Genomic DNA, 27,610 nt, shown 5'->3' on the forward strand with positions numbered 1-27,610 from the left:
GAGACGATCATACTCATAAGAGTATAGTAGCCGGACTCATGAAACAGTATGATTTAATACTATAATTAAAATTAATTAGAATTTAATTAATCTTGTTCTTGGTTGTTCGGTTGTTCCAGGATAAGGATGAAACAGTAACTCTAGGTTTATACCAAATTATATCAGCTTATTTCAGATACCCGACAATTATTCTCGGTTACAAAAAAAAGGGATAAAGGTTATCCCTCTAATCCCCGAACCAAATGGGATGTTTAAAGTGAAATATAGTATATTATTTTACGGGGTTTGGAGATTTTTTCCTCGTAGTGGTGTGCATCGTATTCTTGAAAACGGAAAATCGGTATAGAATGAAAAAATTGTATGGAGACCACCTCAACTAGAGCATCTTAATTTTCAATTTTTTGGCCTTATTGGATGAGTTTAGTCAAATAAATTAGGAATTTTATAAGATCCTAATTATTTAAAGAAAAAAAATAAAAATAGAAATTATTTGTTAGTAGCCAATAGAGCTATTAAAATTAAAAGTAATAAAATTTTGGGAAAACTTCAAATACCCCTCTGTGGTTTCGCACATTTTTATTTTAGTACCCTATAGTTTAAAATGTATCAAGTTAGTACCTGTGGTTTCGCACTTTTTCACTTTAGTACTCTGTGGTTTCAAGTGTATCAAGTTAGTACCCTGTGGTTTCAATATTCTCTTTTTATTATCTATTTCGAGGTATATAATTTAACGAAATATTAAACCACTGGGTACTAAAGTGAGAAAGTGCGAAACCACGGGGTACTAACTTGATACACTTGAAACCACAGGGTACTAAAGTGAGAAAATGCGAAACCACATGGTACTAATTTGATACACTTTAAACCAAAGGATACTAAAGTGAGAAAGTGCGAAACCATAAGGGGTATTTGAAGTTTTTCCTAAAATTTTTAACTTAGCTAACTTGAAAATTTAATTCCAGAAAAATTAAAAAGTTCACAGAGTCTCAATTAAAAAAAAAATTGAGGGGGCTTTTTCATAGGTTGAGGTGCTCTCCATATATTTTTACCAAAAGAGATTTAATTTAACTCTCCCCTTATTAAGGAGTACTTTTTTTTGAGTTTGCCAAGACTCCTGTCCTGAAATCCTATAATAAGTAAGAAAATATTAGCTTTACATTCTTATAAAGGCTAAATTATAAAAAAAATTTCTGTCAATATTCATTACTTTTCTTCCTGTCATTTAAAAATCTATATTTTGCCAGTTTAAAAAATAAAAAATATTTACAGAAGGATACAACGTTAACTCTGATGACAAAATGATCAAATTGCTCATCATCCTCTTCGTCTTCCTCCCCAATCCTGCTCATCGGCAGCTCTCCTCCTCCGTCCTTCCTGCCTCTATCGACCCTAGCTCTAACGTCGTTTCCTCCACCCGCTCCTCCGCTCCTCTAGCACTCTCGCAACCCCTCTATTTCGGCGATTGTAGGGAGGAGATCAGGGCGGCCGAGGGCGAGGGTGAGGCGGCAGATCAAGGAGGATAAGAGCGTGTGTATGGGCACGGACAAAAGAGTGCGAGAGGGCGAGGGCGAGGGCGAGAGCGAGGCAGCGTGGCCGGCGATTTTGGTGAGGAAGGAGGAGGGAGATGATGGTTTTAGGAATATTTTTGATATAAAAAATAATAATAATAGAATATAAACGGAATCTTAATAAAACACTGACTGCGAGAACTGAAGTAAATATTTTTTAATTTTTAAGGGGACAAAGCATGAGTTTTTGAATGAGGCCAATACTTATTGTTCTATTGTTTCAATTATTAAACAATAATAAGAAAATCATAAGGAGAGTTCTCACCATTGTCTCCACTCCTTACATTGTCGTTTCCTTGTCTTTGTATTCATTGTTTAGTTAGCCAATAAACCCAAAATTTCTTTTTTTTTTTTTTTTTCTCTTTACATTTATAGACATTAAATAATGTTTGCATGTATGAGGATCCTCATTGGAGCTAATGCACCTGTGAATAGTTAGGTAATTCGCGAATTATTCACGAATTATTAAAAATCCGAATTAAACGATCCGTTTACGAATTTTTTTCAAAGAAAGAGAATTATTCGTGAATTTTTGGACCAGTCGAATTATTCGCGAATTATTCACGAATTATTGAAAATATGAATAAAAACTTATAATTTTTATTTTTAAATATAAATTATCTTATATTTTATATCATATATTTTATATTTTATACCGAATCCGTTTTTTAAGCCGAATTTTTCAACGAATTTAAAAATTAGAAAACAAATTTTATGCGTATTATATCAGTACCGAATTTTTGCCGAATCCGAATTAACTAACTATGCTTGTGAAGGGTGATTATCGTCATCGCGCACATCATCATCATATGATCCTTCCATATGAAATAAATGATGCTATCTATATATGTTGTGAGCACCAACTAAGATTAAAAAGTTTTGATGTGTTATCCAACTGATCGATCGAATAGAAATTCATTCAGGAACAGTTATTACAGATTGGATCTAGTATAAAGCCACATAACACACTAGTAAATAAAATTTTATAGGGTTTATTTATGTTTTTACTTTTGTTTCTACTTTCGGCTGCAATTAGATGCGACAGAGTATTTGACAGTTAAGGAAAAAAAAATAGAGATTCAACTGTTGCGGAAAGTAGAAATATGATCAAAATAAAAATCACAATAGTAGAAATATGATCAAAGTAAAAATGGGAGCTCTAATTTGAAGCTGACTACTTTAATATAAAACGAAGTTACTATAGAAAATTTCTTCTTATAATAACACTACATCAGGTAACAAGAGAAAAACTACCCCCACAAAGTAATTATTATTCTTTTTTTCTTTTTTTTTTTTTGGAGAATCATTGTTGTAGTGCTCGATAATCCCATCCAATATTTCTTTACTAGGGCTAAAATCCATGACCTCTCAATCCCCGCCTAGATGTCTTATTATTTGGATGCTAATGGTTTGTAGTACTATTTTGTTTAGATTTGTGGCAATTTGGTAATAAAAAAATGCCACTTCATCTTTAATTATATAATGAGCAACGATTACAGATACACTCTGAAATAGGACGTATATTTACACTCATTCCGTCCCAAGGCCACTTGTCACATTTGTTTTTACTAAAAATTATTTGAGTGTTTATTAATTCTAGGATGAAGAGTGTAAGAATTATACCTTTTTTTTAGATGTATAGAAAATATTTTTCTAATATAATAATTTTTTAATTTGTTCCCTTGTCACAAAAAAGGTCCAACTTGCTTTCAACTTGTGCATTTCTTATCTTAAGATGTGTTATTATTGACAAGTTCCTTGTCCTCCAATGAGAGGGATGCTTGATATATTATTACTTTGTTCTCTCTCTAGATAATCCTAGTATCTGCGCGCACGGATTTTAAGGTGAGAAAACCAACAAATTGTTGCCCAACATTCCATCTCTAGTTTTAATCCTCTTTCTTATAAAAATATATATATATATAAAACTTAAATGAACTGTTGATCATTTTGATTTTATTATCCAATCTTTCAATTTGTTTGATTTGATTCAGTTTACTTTGACTTCAAATTTTGAATGTATTATTTATCTTTACATGTTTAATTAGTAAGCTTTATGTAATTCTCACAACTATAGTTTTATTAAAATAAGTAATTAGAATAAATTTTGAATCAAAATATCGTTGACTAACTTAAATCAAACAATTTGAAAGATTAGATGATAAAATTAAAATTTTGAAAGATTGTATAGCCGATTAAAAATGACTCATAGTTCAGATAAATTTTGCACATTATTTCCCTCCGTCTTTTTATTTTTACATAAGTTCTTTCTGAGCGAATAGGTATTGTTCAAGGGCATATATGCAAATACATTGACAAAAGATGAAAAAGCACCAAAAAAAGTTTGAAGTTCAACTGGCATTAAAAAAGGATGATTAAAGCGTCAATCCATTGACCACCCAAAACAGAAACCAACATAACTGAAACCAAATCCAAAACAAAGTTTTGAGTCCAAGGAAAAAATCCAACAACAAAATATAATTAGATTGGAGCCAACAAAATGATAGAGTTGGATGGTTTTGCCACTTCGGGCCGTTTGCTTGCATGTAGTTGCAACTGCACGGCAGTTGTAACTGCATACAAATACAGATTCGGTATTTAGTTTGATATATTTAATTCCAACTGCTACAGTAGGAACGGAGGAGGTCCAACTGTAGCAGTTGAAACTATGCCCAAATTGGCCGCAGTTCCAACTGCAACAGTTGGAGAGATAAGCTTACCTCCTTGATTATTTTTTAAACAAAAAATATATATATATTTTTTACATCGGAGGCAATCTTACGATCATATGCATAAAATGATAAAATTTTAAAAATTATTTTTCAACCGTATGTAACCAAACAAATTATTTATAGTTAAGACACTTTCTACTATATCCAACCAAATAAGATGCATATAGTTACAACTGCATACATCTTTAACTATGCTGTATTTGTAATTACATATAACCAAACGCCCTCTTTTTAAGTCCTGTCAGCCCTCACTTCGTCCGGCATGAGAGAATTCAGCCATCCACATGGTTAATTTTGATGCAAAAAGTTGGAAGACTAGATGAGTTTCAGAGTGATTTCCGACTTCTCGAAATAGCTATATTGAGAAAAGGTCATGAAACATCACCGGAATAAACCATTAATTTTGCAGATCAATGGAAATGTTCTTCCGTCCGATCTCTCTGAAGGGTCAAAATCTGTTTAGAAATTATTTATTATAAAACATAAAGCTAGAGATGCTGTGACATGTACATAATGATTTGTTTTGTACAAAGCTTTCTAAACATGATTTAGTATCTGTGGCTTTCTATAATTGAGGAAAAAAAGGAAAAAAGAAAGCCTGATCGAGAACTAATCGATTCACTAGATGACCAAAAATTGATCAACAATAAACAAATTCTGTGATTTCATTTGACAAAGAATAGCCGTGTCAGTGGCACGGAGCGTGCTGGTATGCCAATAGCACGACAAGACACGCTGGCATGCCTCGACACACACCCTATTTTATCTGTCAGTATAATTAACACGAGACGTGTCAGACCGTGCCAACTTGCATAGCAATCTTTGTATTTGACTCATCATAAATTAAAATGGTAAATAGTCAAAACCTAGCAGAATATTTACGAATCCAATAGGAACTAAAATAAAAATAAAGAACTCGCGTCAGACTCAGATTACACCGGTTCTGGGGTCTTCTCCTCACCATATCATGATCCAATTGCATGCTTACATTCCAAGAGTCCTAAAATTGAACATTTTACTGGCATAGTTTAAGGTTACTTAATGTCAGACTGATTCTTCCTGAAACAGAAACATGATACTAAATAGGACTTAATTCAAAATCTTGTGGGCAACTGTCAGAAAATTTTTTGATCTGCTACAGTGCTTGCTGAGGCAGTCATCTATAACAAACCATTGAATAATACAAATTGCCAGATTTTTGAATCAAAGAATTATCAAAGGGAAATTGAACATCAGAACATGGTTGATTCTTTATCTTCTATTTGAAGCAATTGAAACCAAAAAAAAAAAAAACACACATGTAAGAGCTGGAAATTATATTTAAGATATGAAGCAGTGAGGCAATGTACAGTAACTTACCAAATTCAAGTAGCTTAAATACCATTTCTGAGAATTCTGAAAATAAAAAAGGAAAATAGCACCTAATTAATGCCAAGACAAAAGTAGAAACTTTGCACCTTAGCCCTTTATGTGGCTCCCCTTTTTTTCCCCTGTTTTACTTAAATCCAAAGGGCATTTGTGAACCCTTGGATTTAAGGTGTATGATTTGCACCCCTGTGTATTGGGTGAACGAGTAGCATTTTTTTTTTTTCTAAAAAAAAAAATTGATAAAAATACATAAAAACCCTCTCAACTATAGCCCATTCCAGAATGCTCCTCTGAACTATTTTTTTTTTTCTTTTTTAAGACCCCCTCAACTTCTAATTTTTAGAGTTAAATAATTATAGTCAAAATAAGTTAAGAATATTTTATTCAAAAGGAAGTTTTAATCCCCCCCCAAAAAAAGAAGATTTTAGTGAAAAAAAAATAGTGATTTCCCAAATTCAATGGCTTTAACCACCTTTTAGCAACTAAAAGCAGATCAATTAATGAATGGTTAATAACTAATAGAATTATTAATTTTAATAAAAATTTTAACCAAACTAAGAATAAAAACTCAAATAAGAAAATTAGAACTTTCTGAGGTCTCAATTAAAAAAAAAAAGAAAAAAGAAAAAAGAAAAAAGTTGAGGGTGGTATTTCAGAACACGCCATAGGCGCAGGGGGTTTCTATACATTTTTTCCCTTTTCTTTTTCGTTTTTTTTGGGGGGGATGGGGGTCTCTGTGTATCACTTATCCCCCCACTTCAGTATTTACCTCATTTTTTGGTTAGCTAGAGCGGAACTTTGATTTTATTAGATTTTTACTAATAATTGCTTACTACTATATGAACAGAAGTTTTCAACTAGGGTTTCATCAAAAACGATTTCACTTTCCTGTTATAGCAAAAATTCTAGATTTATTCAATTGATATAATAGAGCCATTTCAAAATGAGGGATTATTAATATTAATGAGCATTAAAGGCTTGTTTGGCACAAATTCTCTTCAAACTTTACATCATAGTGACATGCGCTGATGTGTTTGATTTTTAGAAAAGTTTGAACCTTCAACATTTTCTACGAATATAAACCCTAATTACCGACCGTCCCTAGAGCTAGTGGCAAAGGATTTGGTGATTAGTACTCGAGACCTAGGTTTGAATCCTAATTGATTCACATTTTCAGCTAAGTTTATTTCTAAATAAAATAAACGAAACGGGTAGCGTGCTGCCTATCTCTCAAAAAAAAAATATAAACCCTAATTTGAAAATTCCACTTTTGGCGGAAAAATATACATAGTGCTTTTCCTAGTAGTACTTAACAAGTAGTGCCTCGTCAAACAATACTACAACTTACGGAGTTATGGTAAACCAAACAAACCCTAAATCAGTTATAAAGGTTGCATTCTACAAACCATTACAATGATAAACTAAACTGTACAAACAGAATTTTCCGATACCACTTCTCACTTCGCTTCCATGTCTCCTAAAGGTGTGTCATACAAACAATTGCAATGGTAAAAAGATGAGAGAAAATGTTTAGTAGAGAGGCTGTTATTTGCCACTCAGATACAGCTGTAGATTAGTACTAATATATATGTGTGTGTATGTGACTAGATAGATAAGCTTCCAAACTGTCTGTTCCACTCTTCATAGATGCCCAACTCAGTCAAGGAAACTGAAGGCCTCACCTCCTGCAGTGCATCTTCAAAGTCCTGTACAGTAGAAACGAAACAATGTTGCGTCGGACACGGTAGGATGGAAGAAATGCACTGTTGTGCCCGTTAGTTCTTATTATACCTTCAGAGTTACGGGGCGCATATCCTCCTTTCGAAGCTTTGTGATCTCAAAACCCTGTCTAAGGGCTTCTCGAAGTGGGCCCATAGATGCATCTTTCACTAGATTCTTCATGTCGGATCCCGAGTAACCTGGAAAAAAGAAAAGAAAAGAAAAAAAGACAAAATCAGTACCAGAAGCAATTATATATATAGCCCTGTAAATTTATCACTTACAATATGTATTCCTGCAAAAGCTGAATGTTACATGGGTATATAGGTAAATAGATGGTTTTGTAGGGATATAAATGTAAAAGCCCCAAGTTATTAGGCAGCTGCATGATGATAACTACCTTCAGTTAACTTGCAGATAGCAGCAGTATCTTCCTCTGAGAGAGTAAAAAGCCCATCTTTCTCCAATAGGTTACGCACAATCCAAGTTCTTGCGTCTTTGAAACCAACATTATATTAAATAGGGATCATGTCAGGAAAGTTTAGATATACAACTAAACAGAGATCTTTTTAAGAAATATTCAGAAGAGAAAAATAGATGTCACCTGACGAAGGGAGAGGGATATATAAACGCTTTGTTAGTCGTCTGCGCGCTGCTTCATCAAGCTCCTGAGGTCTGTTAGTAGCCCCTGTGTTGTTTTGCATAGAAAAACAAAAGAAAGTCATTACATATCTCATATTTAAGACCTGTTATTCCATGGTCTTCTACAGCCAGACTCTATTAAAAGTATATAATGCACAGATCTTTTCTACCATCCAGCTATTCAATAACCATATTATAGTCATACTAATCGACTTTAGTTCAGTTTTTTTGCATATAGTATCTGCCCATCCCCCACATGCCTCAGAGATGAGCAGGAATCTTGATGCGAATGATGCAGGACCACATCTTGACGCGAGCATTTGCAGATTACAATGTCAACCAGTTGTCAGCAAAAGTAAAAGTACCACCTCTGCAGTTCTTTCAAAAGCATTCTAGTTCAACTCATAAAACAATACGTCAACAAAATAGTATGATATATTACAACAGCTACCTATAAGTAGAATTTGCTCATTTCCGCTGTCGAAACCTTCCATCTCAATCAGAAATTGTGTTTTGAGTCTCCTACTTGATTCATGTTCACCTTCGGACTTACGCTGCAGTTATAACTCATGTTGTCAGCAGAAACATAATATTCAGAGACAAAGTAGAAGCCTAACGGGTCATTTAGCTATGCTTAAAATGATTTACTTTTTTTTTTGTGTGTGAACTCAAATTTCATGCGATTGAATGAGCTTGCTAACAGACTTACCTGTTCATTTTATGTTTGCAAACTTACAAAGTCATTCGGTACTAAAAGAACGGCGAAGCAAAGAATGCTACAAGCAAATTTTTGTTCTTTTTCCAAGCAAACCTCATAGAGGTGTAAATGTAAAATTTCCCCATCCACAGCGCATTCATCGCACAGAATTTCAGTTAAAAACAGAAAAAATGTAAATAAAAGAAGAAAGACCTATTAAGTCAATACCTGAGATAGTAGCGAGTCTATCTCATCTACAAATATCACGGCAGGCTGACGACAGCTTGCAACCCCAAAGAGTGCCCTCACTAACTTCTCACCCTCACCAATCTGCAGTCATCAACAATATCAGCTGACACTACCAAAATGATATACTAGTTTCTTTGCACTATCAGTGGATGTCTAGTAGCCACGAAACATAAGACTGATGAAATAGGAAAGAATTTTCCATACAGCTTCGTACTCTCTACAGATTATTGACCATAATATACAGCTTGATATAAATTTCTTTTTCCCCACATTCCGACTTTCTGCTACTTCGAACTTTTATCGAGGTCAAATAATAGTAGGTCAAGATTTCATTAGTTTACATTCCACTACGTCTTTCCCCTATCACACCCTATAAGACAATCATGCTCAAATAGCAACCAGCCAAAGCATTCTTGCAAGGCTGCAAGCTTGAAATTTGTTTGTCATCACATGTGGCAATAGATTGCAAAATGAGCACAAAGAGCCCCTTGACCAAAATCCACTTAATATCAGGACCTCTTACCACAAAACAATTTTCTAGAAGTTAGTTAAAAAAAGATCACCATATTTCAATTTTGTTGGATATCTAACTTTACAGGTCGTATTACGTCTATGAATCAACAGGTCATATTACGTATATGAATCAAAATATAATTACCTATGAACAAGATAGAGCATCCCTACCAAAAGATACATCCAGAATGAACTGGATTTGCCAAGGACTTGAGATTCCATAAGTAATCTCTTTTTATCTTCTAAGTTTTTATTATGAAATAAACGTCCACCTTGGCAAGACTACTGTTGAAAAATGCATAACAGCATAACTCCATCATCCATGTGAAAAGTCTTTCCATTGTTTTTCTTTTCGGTAAACCACTCTGAGAGGATGAAGTCTCAAAACTCACATAAAACGTTGCATAACTTTGTACATATGAAAACTTGTTTCTGAATTTTAATGCATTCTTTGCAGATATATTTTACACTAGATAAAGAATGCACATCGTGTATGGACACTGTGGTACTTTGACGGGTTTTGTGAAGACATGACAAGATGTAGTCAGATCTTTGACTGTGGTTCTTTGACTGTTTAGGCAATATCTAACACAAAAACCAGAAAAATAATAGTGAAGTGCAACAGGAATCACACACCCATTTGCTAGTTAATGAACTGGCGGATATGTAGAAAAAGGTTGCCTTGGCCTCCCCAGCAATTGCTTTCCCAATCATTGTTTTGCCCGTTCCCTAAGACCAAAATCAAACCATTTTAAAAATTTATTCAAAAGAACAAAATTAAAATCAAAAGTTGTTAAAGAAAGCAAACTATACTAATATAAGAAAATCGTACATACCGGAGGACCAAACAGGAGTAAGCCTCTTCCAGGAGAACGACAACCACGAAATATGTCAGGACGTAAAAGAGGCCATATAACCATCTCTGTCACACATTTCTTTGCATGCTCTAAACCAGCTACATTATTAGGGAAAAGTTGAGAATATGCAATGGAGGAGCTTGTAAGAATGGTTTTTTTAAAAAAAAAGCATAGGTGAGATGTATGGCTGGTTCCTGTACTATCCCGATATCATGACTTAGTCTGTGAAGTGTAAACTTTCGACTTTTCAACATTATCTTACTTCACAATTCTATCCATAGTACTAAAATTCAGACACATGACTGTTTCCTATAAAACGACATGTTTCAACCTTGTTTCAAGTATATCAAAACAGGAAGTCATTATTGATGCCCTATTTGCGACCTTTGCAGGAATGTTTGAAAAGCATGCAAGACAAGAATCTTTTTAAATGTCGAATCAAGTAATGAAGATGCAGCAAAGAATATTGCTGGATTAAATAATCAGACGCAATTGACCTAGATTTTGCTTTGTTTCTGTTCTTCTTTTGTTACTCTTCTGCTAGTTTTTCCTCTTATTTTTTTACATCCTTTATCACAATTCTTTATTTATAAAACTATACTTAGTTGTCCTTTAAAGAAGTTTTACATAGGGTAGAATGGTCATTTAAACAGGAAAAACTTAAATTTATTTAGCACTCAGGGATGGAAGTGTGATATATGAGAAAGATCAGGGACTTAAAACAGAAGTGAAAATTTCAAGGACAAAGTAGAAACATCGGGATGAACGCGAGCTATCCATACATTTTACCCAAAAAGCATTGGGGTTCCAACGTCTAAGTATGCTACCTATGTCGTCCCAACGAACATTAGGGTCTTTATCCATTATCTCGTTGCTAACATGCTCGATAAGTCGAGGTTCCAAATTTCTTAGCTTCTCAGGGAGCTCGCCATCAGGACCACAAAGCATGTCTAAACTGTAATGGAAAAACAAGAACAGATATATATTACATCCTCTATTAGCAAGTGCTTTACATACAAAATGGTGATGACAACAATAAATGGATATGAGACAATTTGAAATGCTTATACCGCAAACCTGAAAACATGTGCTGAATAAATTCCTCATGAAAGGAAGTAACCACCTTCAGATATCCTCTGCAACTGAATTGTGTTTTCAATTGTATGCAACCTGTTTTTCTATTCTTATCATGGAGTTTGAATTGTTGTAATCAACCAAAGACTTGTTTCCTTTCGGAGAGTCCATTGTTGAATGGTTTGTACAATGTTTCTATATAAATTAAGACTGCAAAAAATCATTAAAATTATGTGAAGTTGTTTAGCTACTTAAAATATATGTAGCATATGAATTTGAGCCATATGGGTTATAAAATCTTACTGATGAAGTTCTTATTCGATTATATACCTACTTTTGATTTCAATCAAAAAGGGTCATGTTGAGTAAAAGGTCTACTTCATTTATTTTCTTCAGTTCGTATATGTTAATTAAATGCTGAAGGATACCATAACCGTTTTATCTTATTTTGAGGTTCACCCAATCTATTATTCTTATTTGTTTTCCTCTACATTATCACTTTTCTCCTTCGATCTATTGTTGTGTTTGTTAATTATCCCTCATATAAAGATAAGGTTGATTCTAGATTTGGTTTAAAATTCCAATGACTTCCCTAATAAGAATGCAGCCTACTGAATTTTTTGGAATCTATAAAGATATATTATTCCTCAATAACTACATACGTGGCAGCGGGAGGCGGAGGCGCGGGCGAGAGCGCGGGGCACGAGCGGGCGCGGGCGGGTGCTGGCGCAGGCGCGGACGCGGGCGCTAGCCGAGGGCAGAGGCGCGGAAAGGCATGGCCGCGCCGGGCGGTCGGCGCGGTGCCGCGCACGGGCGCGGGGTGGCGCGCGAGGCACGGCACCAAGGGCAGGCTCTGCCCTGCGCCGGGGGGTGGGCCGGGCGCCTGCGCGATCCGAGGGACGAAGGCCGCGTGGCGCTGGCAAGCGCCGGGGCGGGCTCCCTGGGCGCGGGTGCCGAGACGGTCGCGCGGCGCTAGGCTGGCACGAGCGCGAGCAGCGTCCCGACGTGGCGAGCGAGCAGCCTAGGCGCGAAGAGGCGGCCCGCGGGCGTGGTCGCCGCCCGCACAGGAGGGGCACCGGCCCGAGCCCCAGCGTGTGGCATGGGCTGTCGGGCGCCAAGCGGGCGCAGCGCAGCGCGGAGGAGCCGGCGCGGGGCGCGAGAAGGAGGCGTGCGCGCATAGTGGGCCCCCTGCGGGGGGGGCCCAACCAGGGGAAGGATTTTTTTTTTAACTCTTTCTTTTTTTTTTTCTTTTCGTATATAGAAAAAAAATTATACTTTTTTAAAATTTTAATCTACTTTGTTATTTTTTATTATAAAATTTAAAATATATAAATAATTATTAAATAGTTTAGATTGTTGGTAACTTGGTATTAAATATAAAATGTTATAATATTGAGAATTCAGATATAAATTATACATTAAAAAATGAAAAAAAAAAGATTAATAGAGTTTAAGTTAATTTTATATTTTACGAAAGTTAGTTGCGAGAATCACATGAAAGATAGTAACTAAAATATTAGTACGCACCAGATGCAAGGAAAGATTTCTCTTCTCATTTTACTAACTAATGGGGGACTACCATGACTACTAAAAATTTTGAATGTGCTATTTGCACCATTTATTCCTTAGACACATGGCCATGTTTGGAATAATTAGCATAGGGTAATTTCATTTGTACCCCTCAAAAGATTAGAAATAACATAAATAATATTACAAAATTAGTAATATAAAAGTAAACAAAAGAGAACGAGATAAAAAAATATTTAATAAAGTTGAAGAATTATTTCAAAATAGCTTATTGTTGAGAGAGGTCCTTATATTTGCTATGTTAGGGAAGATAGTTGTATTTATTTAAAATTATTCTGTAATTTGTCAGTAACATTTCATAATTATCCTAAAATTAATTTTTGTAACTAATTTTAAAGATTGAATTTTAAAATAACTACCCGCAGCATCGCGCGGGTCCCTTAACTAGTTGTGAATTAATTAATAATAGGTTCGAATAAGACTGAAACATCTGAATTATGCATACTAATTAAGTTTATTTTGACATGCAAAAGGAAACCTCCTCTACTCATAGGTGATTATAATTTATAACTAGGCCTAAGCAAAAATGACAGACCCCACCGGTTCACTATGTAGGCCGCATCTTGAAAATTGACACCCAAGGAAATGCTGGCTGGGCTCAAATTTGCAATCTATTTAAATTGACCCAGGCCAGTCTGGGATTTTGTTAATTGACAACCTGACCCAGCCTGGCGCGGTTACTTTGGACTGGCCTGAGTTTAACTACATAAATTCTGGACTGGCCGAATTTCACCCAGCCTCAAACCTAGCCCAGCTTGGCCTGGACTTTTCTTAGGCCTAATTACAACAATATTATGCCAGAATAAAAACAAGTTTATGCAACAAAAAATTATAGCCAACGAGGAGTGTAAAGTTACCAACCATTTTCTAGTTGAATCTTCTAATGAGTCATCACACTTCCCCGAAACCCGTGAGCTGATCATATTACCCGTATTCCCTCCATTATTTCTGACTGGGGGAACAAAATTACCACGCAATCCACGGCGAGCAATCCCACCTGGCCTTATGCCATAATTTCTCGTATTCGGGTTATAATCACTTTGTGGGGATATAGAAGCACCTGGAGGATCCTTAAGCCCGTGCCTCTGACGAGCATCCATTTCCTAAGATGAAAGGAAGGTCATAAAAGAAGCTTAGCCTTGAACTGTATAATATACTTCAGTAATTTATACTTCTAACAATAAGTCAAACATTTTCAATGAAAAAGAGGTAAGATGCAGTTAAAGCACGCGACGATGATCAATAAACATGTTATTGGTAGTTAAATTCCTAATCAGATAGGGAAACCAATAAAGGAGGTCAAGGAAAGATCTTAAAAAAACAATTATAAATGAAATTCTTGTATGTCAAAAGTAAAGTGCAAAGGCATTTGATCATTACTAATAGAAAGCAATCACACCCAAACTAACGATACATGACAATGATAATCACATCAGCCAATGCATTTATGACTATGTTGCTCAGACCAACCCAACGCTACAAGCATGGAGCTCCAAAAGAGGGAACAGAACATTTATAAGTTAAGAGGAATTTTCTTATAAGTAATTCTTATAATAAGTGACAATAAGGAAAAATATGTTTATAACCTAATGAATAAGAGTATTCCCAGTTCTTAAGGACATCAAGATCTCAAAACTTAATATTGATGCTTATGTCATTTACACATTCATGTTAGACAAGAGAATAATGCTGATTAAGCTATCCAAGGAACTAAATGTTACGCCAATTTCCTAAATACCGTAACTATAGTAGATCCTAAAGACAATGCATGTCAAGTCATATTAACTTTTTCTGCTTAAGCAGTATAAGGTTTTTGGTTCCTAAGTATCTGACATATTTTCCAATCATGAAATTACTATTTCATCTTAAATGTAATCTTACTTTCTTAAAACTTGGTAAACAAATAATTTTGTTTAGCTATCTTCATCAATATATTTCCATGCATTGTCCCTGTACTGTGTGAGCACAAATGGTGTTAAAATATTGCATACCAACAAGTAGAAAGATCGAACGGGAAAAAAAAAGTGCTAAACTGCAGATAACACTGCACCCACCCCCCCACCCCAATACATCACATGTTGCACTTTACCCCATAGATATAAAAAATTTGCACTTAACCCCTGTTAAAAGATCAAAAATATCTTATCAGCTTATAGTGTAAAAATAAATAGTGAAATGAACAAAAATGCCTTCATTCACTTTTTTTTCCCTCCTTGCCGGGATGAAATGCATTCTTTTTTATCTTAGATGTTAAGTGCTAACGACGAAAGTTTCCAAGAACGTTAAGTTCATATTCTTTTTACCCAAGGGGTTAACTGCACCACACAATATATTGAAGGGCGTAAAGTGCATTTTAGCCAAACAAAAATGTATGTTAATGACATAAAAGAAATGCATGGCCTGGTAAGGATGGGAATAAAAAATCGAGCAACTGACAGTGGTCAATATTGCACATTACTTAATTTGCAACATGGGGAAAGTTAGATGACGCAAGAGTACAAATTAAAATGCTCCATAAACTAATGTTTCTAAGATATTAAAGGCATACCAACTTTGTCCTTGCTGTTACAAATCCATTGCAAGTAGTATCAGCTTCATCATTGCTTGATGGAGAATGTACATTCTCACAGATAGGGCTTGTAAATTCCGTGTGGCGACGTTTTACTCTAAGAGCCAGTGTAGAAGGCTTTTGATTTTCCTCAACTTGCAAATAAACAGGGACGGCCTGTGAACTATTTTGATTTATTGGAGCCTCACCGTCAACATCAATATACTCCTTAGAAACGCTTCTGTCTGAGTTCAGTGGTTCCTTATGAGGCACGTGGCTTGCCTTCATGGGCTTGCTGCCATATATTGATGTTATTTTTGTCTGTGTCACAAGTCTTGTAGCTCTGGCACTAAGCTTCTCATGTTGCCTATCAAGTTGACTTTCCTCAGCTTGTTGACATAACTGGATCTTTGAATGTCAACAAGTTTGCAATTCAGCAGTTAATAGTATGTCGTCAATTCAAAATAAAAACAGTAGTAAATTATTGGTGAGAGTGTAAATCCAAGCAACTAAGACAAGGAAAATGAACTTTTGCTGGTGTGGTTCCATAAATGTCCACAAAATATTTAAAATACAGAAAAAAAAGAAGCAATTTCCAAAATGAGACATGAGAATTCATAATAACTTGGAAACAACATATGCAAGAAATGGGTTTGGCTAAATGAAGACAATGATTTGGATATTTCAGACTCTTGGGTAATTAGAAAAAGATAAGAACAAGAAATGATTGTACCCACCAGACTAAGTTGGATATGGGATCCATAGAAGAAAATTTTGAGTGAAAACCATCTCAAAGTAGAACAGATAGTACATCAACAAACCAAGTGCTAATAAAATGAAGATGCTGAAGTGGATGTCTCAGGTGGTTAAATAAAAAAGATAGAACATAAATAATTGTACCCAACAGAACATCCATAGATAAAAAATTTTGAAATGAAAACCATATCAAAGTAGACTAGATAGTACACCAACAAAATGAGTGATAGTAATCAATTAGAAGGTGCTTTTCGGGGTAGGATGAGAGAACCTAGCACTAGAAAGTAGCGAGAAACAACATGATAGCACTTAGTTCAACAAATAATATTATGCAAAACATAGTTGAATGGAAGAATAGGGTCCATTGTTGAACACAAATATTTGGCATTAAAGGCATCTAGTTGGTTAATTGAATGGCAATTTAAAACAGCATTGCTCTAATACATTCAAACAATTTAAGAATCACTGCCAACGTCAGTCCATTTTGAGCAGACAATACCAACCGAATGATTAGTAGTGTTCCCTTTGCACTCATGTAGAAAAGCTCGAAAGTACTTTGACTGCTTAACCTTTTCTATGTCAATATCCCCTCTCTGCACAAAAACGTGGCCAACATCTCTCCTTGCTTGTTTGAAAGCCTGGCTGAATTCAATTTGTTCAAAGTCAATAGTTTGTCCATCGGTTCGGAAGTTCACAGTATGACAAATATTAACAAGAATGGCAATAAACTTTTCAAAGGTGAACAAATGTAACAAGCGAGGCTAAGATGTAGCATTACACTCTTCTGCTATTTCTGTCTAAATTTTTGTTATACGGATGATAATGACATTCAATAATATCTTAACCAGCACTACAAAATATAGTGCAAATGAATAGCCAGCACATCTCTCATATTTGGGTTAGCCTAACGTTTGGGGGCTAACATAACGGCAAATGCCCTTCTGTCCTCCTAGCAGGAAATCCTTCCCTCCCTTGGGCTATACCAAAACTCCTAAGGCTGTCTCCGCTTCAGGAACAGCATAGGGATTACTTTTCTTACGTATGATGCCAAACAACACAAAATAATAAATAACAAAAAAATTTCAAAGTTGTCTATAGGCCCCTAACCCAGAGATCCCACAAAGGACCTATATTATATACTACCCAAGAATTTGGGGGCTCAAACCCTCTATTTTTTGAAATGCACACATGGGGGTCAGAACCCCTAATCTCCTCAATAGCACCCAAGAAACAATCAACTATTCTAAGTAGTGGTTATTAAGGAAATAGTACTTTGGTCAAACTAAGTTATACTAAAATTACCCTAGAACATCTGTCGCAACCTCCCCTTGCTATAAAGTTGTCCTAACTTTGTTCCGACTTATCTTCGTAACAGTTACATATTGCTCTCTTAGTTTATTAGTCCAATTATCTCTAGAATCATCTCAAATTAAACATTGAGGCTTTGTTTGGATGTTGAAATAAGTTATTAAATGATACCTTATTCGATATGAGGATTTCGCGTGTGATTGGAAGCAAGGACAGCATATTTCACTTAACAGATGATTTATCTTATTCCGAAAAAAATGACCTGATGGCTGAATATGGTATTCTATTATAAGTATTTGATCATACATCTCATCTACCAAATACTACATGCTTCTTCAGTAAATCAAAGAGATATGCTGAACAAAATGTTCATGAATCCGAGCAGGGCCTAAATTACTTATTACGGGGGCCTAAATTACTTACTACGGGATAACTCAGATACAGAAGATTTTTTTTTTTCTCACTACATTTAACCCTCAGCCAATCTGTGCCAAAATGTGTTGCTTCTAATTCGCCCAATAAAGATCGATCCTCACCACCAATTACTGCAATGTAGGCATATTCCAAACATTCCTACTAATTATTAACCAAAAAAGAACCAATTCCTAAACTACTTCACAGTGTGGGGTTCTTTTGCAATTCGCGATGAAACCTCTCCAATTGCAAAAAGAAAAAAAAAAGAAAAAAAAAAAGGAAAACCACAGCATTAATTCCCCGAAAAAGGCGAAAATGGGGAGGAAACAATGGCGATTGAGGGGGCGCGGTTACCGATCGGAGTCGGGGGCGAGGGCGCGGCTGGCGGCTGCGAGCGCCGCGGCGGCGTCGGCGCGGATGGGGGCGAGGAGGGCGGCGTCGGCGGCTAGGGTTAGGGTTTGGGGGTGGAGGAGGCCGAGGAGGCGGAGGGAGAGGGAGCGGGCGGCGGCGGGGTCGCCCCTCCCGAGGGCGAGGTCGGCGCCGAAGAGGAGCGAGTGGAGCCGCCTCAGCCTCTCCTCCGCCTCCCTCCGCCACCCACCGCCGTCGCCGTCGCCGTCGCCGCCGCCGCCGCCGCCGCCGCCGGTGGTGGTCTCCGCCGTCATGTTTTCAGTGCATCGTATTGCCCTCGCGCCGAGCCCTCCTTTTATACTGAACTCCGGAGCCCCTCCGCGCTAGGCAATTTTGATTTCAAAATGTATAAATTGCGCCACTAGTGCTCGAAATTTTAGCTTAAGCTTAATTTTGGTTCTCAAATTTTCAAATTCATGACTACAAGAGTTGTGTTTTACTTCTCAAAGTTCCTATGCATATTTACTAGCAAAGTTGAAATTGCCAGAGAACAACATTTATATATTTTTTGTGTTTGACATTCCCTCTCGAGGCTCGAGACTTTTTACGATACCCATGACGTGAATTTAAATAAAATTAAATAAAATTAATAACACAAGAAGCCCGACATAATTCAAACTTAGGATCTCCTGCTCTGATGCCATGTGAAAACAACCATTGCCCCTAAAAGTTTAAACTCTTAGACAACTGTGCTTATATTTTTATATTTAACAACAATATTTAGCCAAATTGAGCTAAAATACACCTAAAAGCATAAGGTATTAGTGCTTTTAGGTTTCTAGCTCTTGGATCTACCTTTTGTCTATTATTATTTTTTAGATCAATTAGTATTCCACCTATCACCGCTAACTCCAAGTAGGCTACTATCATCCTAGCTCTACATAACCTCCATCCAAGGGTTACGAATCTAAAACCACCAATACCTCGGTGCTTTCAGAAATATTCTAGCTCAATTCATATTTAGCTAATAAAACAATAATATAATATTATTGAAAAGCCATCGACTCACAATATTATTATTAGTACCACGTTAGCGACACGTTATCGTTTAAAAAATTTTGTGCTAGAAATTGTGATAAATTAAAATTTGAAAATCAAAGAAAGTATCACCTAATTTATATAGTTTGAGGACCAAAAGTGAAATTTAACCAAAAAAACAAATAATAAACTAGTAGTTAAATCTCAATTTTCTATCCGGCAAATTTTAGATTGATCCACCATTGGATTTAAATTTGATCGACCGTTTGCTTTAATTATAGATTCGAGATGAGTAAATATGAAAACTTTCTAAATTCATATATTAACAAAGTTATAGCAACTTATGGCAACATAAACTAAGATCTTTTTTTTTTTTCCTGTCTTTTTAAATGCCACGAACACCGTCGATTTTGTTGAATGGATTGTTGCAGTATCTCAGTAATCAGGGTTGACCAGTAAAACTACATGAACAGCGATCAAAGCAGAGTCATAGCAGTTCATTCAGCAAGTCAAGTGAATGAAACATAGCCTTTTCATTTGTTAAACCAGTAAAATGAAGTGCTATTAATTCAAATTGCTGGTCATTTACAATGATGGGATCAAAAATATCACATCTAGAATTACTATTCCAGGAACCTCAGATAGGAGATTGGAGAACAAAACCATGTTTGGTTTGAATTATGAGGTTACATCGGTCATGATTCGACAGCATCAGATACGCTTCCTTCCTCCCCTCGGGAAAGAAGATTCATGAAAGTCTTTCGAGCCTGCCCGACAACACGAGAAGTGGTTCTGGCAGCTCCCGCAACAACCGGCTTTATAGAGATACTTGGAAGGTTCGCTCGTTCCTGAATCATCGCTGGGAAGTGAAAACATATGCATGATTAATTCAATAAAAACAGGTGGTGGAAAGAAGAACGTGAATAATGAGAGCTATTCGTCGCTTTACAGATGGTCTGTTCCCGAGCCATAGCACCCATCTGTCGAATTCCAGCTTCTGCAGCTTGCACGGCTTGTGCCGATTTGCTGACGCCGTCTGCTATCTCCTGGCTGATAAGTAATAACAATGAAAGATGGAAGGTTAAAGCAAAAATATGGCATGTTTTCGCGTTAGGGCCTTGCGATGGAAGGTTTGATAAGTAACTCAATATATAATTGCACATTACCAAGTCCCTTACCTTAAATCGCTCAGTTCCAGAGTGAGATCACTGATTTCCATTCCAGAGAGCCTTATCGCCGCCATGGTACTAGGTAGCTCCTCCCGAGCAATATCAGCCAGCTTCGCAAGGGACTTTGCTGCTCTTTTCATAGCCTAAAGAAGAAACAAGGGAATTAAAAAGTATATATATTCAATTGTTGAAGGAATATAACCAACAGAAAGTATCATGGAAAACTTGAAGGCAAAGTCAGGGTATAGAAAATATAACCAACAGAAGTATCACGGGGCTGCTAGTAACTTGATGCACTAGAAAATAACTAAATTATGAAATTGCATTCCAATTGCATTCCTAGATACTTCAGATACTGGACATCATGTTTGACAGTTTGGGTAATTGAATCCAATCCCCTATCATCCAGAATGAAGCACAAAGGACTCTGTGTTTGTAAACTTGTAACATACTGAATTTCTACGATGGTGAAATCTTGATGGGAACTAGCTTAAAAAGCTATTAAAATAGTTCCGGCGAAGATCGGGGAGCATTCGAGTGTTTTCGGTGCGAATTGGGCACGCAAACGGACTTGGAAAGCTATATTGGACTTTGGCCTAATCCGGCAAAATATAATTGAGAAGATGATTTAAACATGCCCAAGAATTTTGGAATGGTTAGAAGTGGATTAGAGGCTCAAGGAGCGAAAACGAGAATTTTCGGAAAAAGGGATTTTTGAGCCTTGGACCCTCGGGGTCCGGACCCTAGGTGTAAGGTCCGGACGTTGGCTGTGTAGCGTGGAAAAATAAGCTACGGGGTCCGGACCCTAGATGCAAGGTCCGGACCCTGGACTCGAAAATTGCTCTGTGAGGGGTGTTTTGGTAATTTTGCATGGAGGGATGGGCTTATAAAGGAGGACCCTCTTCTTCTCCTTCTCCCTCAGCCAAAACACACACACGCACACCCACATATGTAGAGAGAGAGAGTGAGAGAACCAAGCTCTCCCTCACTCTCTCTTGATCTCTCCCAAACTTGGGGTTTTGGTGAAGAGCGAGATCGAGAACGCGTGGGGGAGGGTGGATCGAGCCCTCGAGCGCTTGGTGGTTTGGCGGGCTTCCAACTCGAGGTTCGCGTTTCGTTAAGAGTTTAGGGTTTTGAGTAGATCCTTTAAGAATGATGTTCTAGAGATCCCTAGATGATTCTAAGCTAGTTTAATCATGTTCTCCATGAAGTTTTGGGGTAGTTGGAGAAACGGGAAAACTAGGGTTTAGAAATTAGGGGTTTTGGGGTTTTAGGGTTTGGATCTAAATTGATTTCCTAATTCTCTAATTGAAGGTTAGAGGAGAGCCCCAGACAACTCTAGGTTGGAATTCGGTGAGCGTTCGGTAGTCGATTGCGAGTTTGAGTCGAACCGGGCGCCGTGTGCTGCGGGAGCCCGATTGCAAGTGTCTACAAGCAATCGAAAGCATTATGAGGTGGGTTGTGCTTCACCGAAGTGATTAGGTTACTTCCATGCCAAAGAGTGAAGTATAATTTTGGTATTATTGTTGATGTATGTAATGGTTGTTTAATTGCAATTATAAATGCATGAGGTATATGCTAAGTTATATATTGATTACCATTGGACAAGGACATAGGCACGAGCAAACATATAAGATGTGTGTATATGTATGCGTAGATGTGAATGTTGAACTTGGGTCGATGAACTCTAGGAAGATTAAAGAACTCGACAAGTGTGGCATCAGGGACTAGATGGCATGAAAACTATGAATCCTAGGTATTGACAACTAGGATAATAAATGGTATGATTGGACATGAAACCTAGTGTCATTGAACATAAGTGGAACATTGAACCTAGAGTTGGGTGGACCTAGGTTAGAAAGGACATTGGATCTAGTGTTGTATAACCTAGGTTGTGAACATAGTGGTATTGAACCTAATGTTATTAAACATAGATTGAGAAACAAAGTGGCAGGATGACCACTAGGATATGAATGGCTTGAACCTAGAAAGGTTGACAATATAGGATACATGATTAACCCTTGAGACTTGAAAAGTGGATTCCGGAATCCTTAGGATTGGTGGCTGCGAGTACGTGTGGTTCTTCTCGCTCGGCAGCGGATGATACTTGCGGGTACGTGTGGTTCTCCTCGCCCGGCAAGTGAATCGGCAAGTGAATCATAACTGCGGGTACGTGTGGTTCTCCTCGCCCGGCAGTGATTCAACCAGTATGTGTGGTTCTCCTCGTCCGGTATGCGACTTGTGGTCAAGAGTATGTGTGGTTTTCCTCGCCCGACAGATGACCTATAGTCGAGTAGATTAAAAGCTGAGGTGCAAGCGTGGCGTGCTTCCCTTAGGCCTGGATATGAGCAGTAGTCCGCTATTGATTAACTCGAGAGTAAGTCGGGTGATTAGCTTGGCTAAGGTAAGAGAAACCTTAAGAGCAAATAGTAAATGGTATGGATTGTGAAATAAAAAATAGAATCAGTAGATCTACTTGCATTGGTTGCATGAGTTGCATTGTTGCATTTCTGTGAGGTATAAGCATGATAGCGGTTAGTTGCATAAATTACATGTGGATATCTATTGGACTAACATGCTTGTTTTGCCTCCTTTGGACCTGGTGGGTCGAGTTTTTTCCTTGGGTGACCGTACCCACTGGAAACTATTTATATAGTTCTCATCCACGTTTTTTTTAGGTCCACCCGTGAGCGGCGCGGCGGCGCGAGGAAAGGGCATAGCTCGGTAGATGACGCCCTATCACCAAGATCAGAGGGTAAAGTACCCCGAGTCAACATAGCTTAGGGGTGTAAAAAAGAAAAAAAAGGAATGAAATAAATTGTATTAATAGTTGGTTGCATTTGGAAGCAAAAAGAATCAAAAATGTAATATGTAAATTGGATGTATGGTGAATGCTTGTCATAGCTTAGCAGTTATGTTTTGGATGCCTTCCTTATGCAATCATGTATGAAATCTGTTCCTGTTTGAAACCTCGTGATTTGTACTGTTGCGACGCCTTGGACGTACAGGGAAAACTCTGTCCATTCGGCGGTTTGTCGGCGTGCATAAATCCGACCAAAGTGGAGGGTCTCAGGGCGTGACAAAAATCATAGTAGCTCTAGTGCTCTACAATCTAATATATGTGTTATATGCACATAATTTTATGCCCATAATTAAGGACAAGTTATTGCCTAGATGTGGATAGGTCATAAGAAAAAATTTTTAAGGGAATAAAACTAGCAGACAGATGAAATTTATTGCCTAACCGCTTTATTCTAGCATTCCAAGTGTTAAATTATGAAAAACAATAGTTATTCTCTAAAAGCTTAATCTGCCTAAGAAATATTTTTAATATTTATATTCAAGACTCCCCTTTATGTCGGGCTCGAGACATTTTGATAGACCAAGACGTAGACTTGAATTAAATGGGAGGAAATTAATAATACTAGAAACCTGGCAGAACTCGAATTCAGGACCTCTTGCTCTAATATCATATTAAATTATATAAAACAATAGTTATTCTTAAAAGCCTAAACTACTGGAGAAATTTTTTCAATATTCATATTCAACACCGAGCAATTAATTCACTGAAAACCCTAACCTAGTAAGCACTGTAAAATAGATGCATGTATAAACTGAAATGATGGCCAAACTTGAGTAGGGTTCACCACATCAACGACTACATTCTACGTTAAAACTAATTGGAAATTCTTATGTATTTTAGCTACGGTTTTGTGTAGAAGTTTTTGGCTGACCAAAAACCTGCCTGAAGGATAGAAATGAGATATTTCAATAAAAGAAATAAATCAAAATAATTAATAAGTTGGTTTTCTACATGCCTTATCATAGAAGTAACACGCTAGACCATGATTTACTCATATATTACTTAACAAGAACGTGAGCATACTGATTGCACAGGAATACAAGAAAATGACAAACTGTATGATCAGATTATAACAGCAGTCATTACAGTCTTACTAAATCAGGTTAAAGAGGTCAAACATAAATAATAAAATAATGCCGAAACAATTGGAAGAACTTACAAAAAGTGTGGGGATGGCTGCCACTACTAGACTGGTGAATGCTAGAGAGGTCTGCAATATGTAGAAAGAAATGGTGTATTAAGATAATTGTACTTTGGAGAAAAAATTCATAAAGAAAAAAAAAATTATAACATATTGGAATAAAACTGCAGGCATAAAGCTCAACTGGAACTTGACTTGATCAGAACTAAAGAAACCAATCTAAGTAAACAATAGCAAAATAGCAATTATATCATATGCATCTGCTCAAAAATCAGTTTTTCATTAAACAAAATGTTTAGAATATCACAATATAGTGAATAATAACGACTATCTGATTAACACAGATCTTTTCTGACGTGTTCAATGCCATCGCAATGTTCATTTCCCATCCATAATCTTTAAAATCTCTAAGGGGTTTGTCATTACACGTGACAGTTATCGTGTTAAATGACCCTTCAACCCCATTTTATATTGCACGGCTGAATATATGGCAGGTAACATTGTCAGTTAGTTAATCATGAGAACATGGCAAGCACATTTTATGACAGATGTCAGCAATTTTGGAAGAAAATTAAACCCAAAAATTGCAGTAAGATTATCCTACTGTAAAGATAATCAAATTGCAATAGCTCTAAGTTCAGGGTCTACCGATACGTTTAACTTTATAGTGCAACCAAGATCGTAATCCATGCCAGGTAAACCATAGTTTGATTTCATCAAATGTCACATTCTTCTACGCAATCAAACAGGCACCATCATGAGTGGATTATCCAAAAATCTCCCAGAACTTGTGGAGATATAGCCAATCTTCTAGAACTCATAGACATATAGCAACATTCACTATCTGTAACAGAAGTGTCGACCGAAAGGTAGAAAACTAGTAATTTGATACTTAAACCATATTATAAAATGCATTCCCCCTTAAAAGTCACAACATCATTGAAAGAAATTAACAATACATGTGATGTCCTTCTTAAACCACCTAAATAGGAATGAAAAAGGGAGCCAAATCTTCAATCTTTTGCTAATTTATGAAAGAAATTCAATTTAAAAGTGTAAAATTTAAAAGTAAGTAAACTATTCATCCATCTCTCGTGTTCCATCACATTGACTAATAACAGTAACAACATTAGCGAACCTAATTACCAAATATTTCACCTAAAAATGAACGAAAATTTGGATTTTGAAAGAAACCCAGCACAAAGAACCCCAAAATTGAAACAATATAATTAACAGGTGCATAAGAGCTCGAAAGGTGAGATCAACTGAACCGTGACGGCGATGAACGCTAAGAGGAAGAACGCCTGATCGCTCACGCTCATCCGAAAGATCCCCAATCCCCCGGGAACTCTAGGGTTTCCGATCCCGACGCTCAATCCACTCTCCTCCGCCCCATTCACCGCCGATCCCGCCGCCGCCTCCTCCTCTCCGACGCTTCTCTCTTCCTCCGCGACAGCCTCTCCGACCGCGCCCTCCGAATCCTCTAACCGCTTCGCGGAAGAAGAAGAAGTGGAAGGCGACGACGCCGATGGGCGAGGAGAGCGGAGGCGAACGTTGAGATGCAATCGAGGAGCGAAACTAGGGTTTCTTCGGGGGAGGGGGCGGAAGAGGGGATTCGAGGGGAGGGGTCGCGGGGAGGGGGCGAGGTAGAAGAGTCGGAGGCGATCGGTGGAGGAGGCGAGAGTGGGAGGGCGAAGCATGGCTCCCCTCCGCTTCCGCTTCTGCTTCTGCTTCTGCGTTTCCACGAAGCGCTTCTTAGCTCTCTTGGGACCGTTGTTATCGATTAACGGTTCGTTTATTGAAAAGATATATATGGTTGTAAATTTTAGAAAAAACTTCAAATATCACCCACATGTTTTCGTACTTTTTAATTTTAGTGCTACGTGATTTTAATTTTATCTTTTTGTCAATTTTTTCGTTAATATTTTATTAAATTATATAAAAAAAATTTAGATATCCATCTAGATTTATTGAATATTTATTTTAGTACATTTTAGTTTTAACTTTGTCACTGATTTAACAAAAAGAATTAGTGATATCAATAATAAAAAAATAAAAATAAAATCACAGAGTACTAAATTGATACACATTAAATTACAGGGTAATAAAGTAAGAAGTGTGAAAGTATAGGGGTGGTATTTGAAGTTTTTTCTAATCATATTTTTTTCATTTTAATACCTTATAGTTTAAAATGCATCATATTTTTATTCTGGGATTTTATTTTTCTCTTTTTATTATTTTCTCTATTAATTTTTTCGATAAATCAGTGACAAAGTTAAAACCACCATATGTGGGCATCTGAATTTTTTTATATGATTTAACGAAGAATAAACGAAGGCGCTGATGAAAAGAAAAAAATAAAACCATATAATCATAAAGTGATATACTTTAAACCATAGAATGCTAAAATGAGAAATAGCAAAACCACATGAATGGTATTTAAAGTTTATCCTAAATTTTAATAATAATGCCATCAAAGTTGGGGCTCGAGTTTTGTGGGTTTAATTACACAGTGGTTGCCAATTGTTAGGTTTTCTAATTTTAGTCCTTAATTTTAAGTTTTATAATTCAATATTTATTTTTTAATTTTTATTTTAATTATATTTGTATTGTCCAAAAATTGCTCAACGCCAATAATCTTTTCCACAACACCACCACCAAATTTTATAGCGTGTCTATTCATCCCAATTTTATTACAATTTTGATAATAAATATTTAATTAAAATTATTATTGAAGCTTAGAATCTAGCCATCAAATTTAAGACAATTTGAAGGTAAATGGTGACAACAATGATGCAAATAACTCGAGTAAATTGTAGCAATATTTGCATGTACATGGATATATAAGTATAAATATTACAATATTTTTATTTTAGGATTCATAAAATTCCATAAAATTACTAATATTTTAAAAAATTGGTAAGACAAGTAAAAAATAGTGGCTTTATGATGAGCATATAAGAGTTATGCCTACTCCTCTTCATATTTTCATTATCTTGGCTCATCCTATTTTTCTCTA

At 36.5% G+C, this 27,610-nt stretch overlaps 2 protein-coding genes across 2 annotated transcripts; both read right to left on the bottom strand.

The window, feature by feature from the left end:
- Positions 6,968-18,876, bottom strand: LOC109722983 (fidgetin-like protein 1). Its single transcript, XM_020251155.1, has 13 exons — positions 18,387-18,876; positions 16,814-16,952; positions 15,555-15,962; positions 13,868-14,109; positions 11,173-11,300; positions 10,325-10,443; positions 10,125-10,217; positions 8,955-9,056; positions 8,481-8,583; positions 7,992-8,075; positions 7,788-7,883; positions 7,460-7,587; positions 6,968-7,374 (listed from the first exon to the last, which is right to left on the bottom strand). The coding sequence occupies exons 1-13, from the start codon at positions 18,692-18,694 to the stop codon at positions 7,273-7,275; spliced, it is 2,052 nt and encodes a 683-aa protein (XP_020106744.1). The 5' UTR covers positions 18,695-18,876; the 3' UTR covers positions 6,968-7,272.
- On the bottom strand, positions 19,933-26,369 carry LOC109722984. Its single transcript, XM_020251156.1, has 5 exons — positions 25,863-26,369; positions 24,610-24,660; positions 20,597-20,730; positions 20,368-20,468; positions 19,933-20,277 (listed from the first exon to the last, which is right to left on the bottom strand). The coding sequence occupies exons 1-5, from the start codon at positions 26,289-26,291 to the stop codon at positions 20,114-20,116; spliced, it is 879 nt and encodes a 292-aa protein (XP_020106745.1). The 5' UTR covers positions 26,292-26,369; the 3' UTR covers positions 19,933-20,113.

The sequence above is a fragment of the Ananas comosus genome, linkage group 17, assembly GCF_001540865.1.
Source record: "Ananas comosus cultivar F153 linkage group 17, ASM154086v1, whole genome shotgun sequence".
NCBI lineage: Eukaryota > Viridiplantae > Streptophyta > Magnoliopsida > Poales > Bromeliaceae > Ananas > Ananas comosus.

What these genes read in the sequence shown, in the direction of transcription:
- LOC109722983 (XM_020251155.1), bottom strand. Translation starts at nt 18,694, where the DNA reads ATGACGGCGGAGACCACCACCGGCGGCGGCGGCGGCGGCGGCGGCGAC. An exon ending in GAAGATTCAACTAGAAAATG is followed by an intron (nt 11,301 to 13,867) that starts GTTGGTAACTTT and finishes TTTCCATTACAG; the next exon opens with TTTAGACATGCTTTGTGGTC. An exon ending in GTTCATTAACTAGCAAATGG is followed by an intron (nt 9,057 to 10,124) that starts GTGTGTGATTCC and finishes TGATGACTGCAG; the next exon opens with ATTGGTGAGGGTGAGAAGTT.
- LOC109722984 (XM_020251156.1), bottom strand. Translation starts at nt 26,291, where the DNA reads ATGCTTCGCCCTCCCACTCTCGCCTCCTCCACCGATCGCCTCCGACTC. An exon ending in CTGGAACTGAGCGATTTAAG is followed by an intron (nt 20,469 to 20,596) that starts GTAAGGGACTTG and finishes ATTACTTATCAG; the next exon opens with CCAGGAGATAGCAGACGGCG. An exon ending in GGCTCGGGAACAGACCATCT is followed by an intron (nt 20,278 to 20,367) that starts GTAAAGCGACGA and finishes TTCACTTCCCAG; the next exon opens with CGATGATTCAGGAACGAGCG.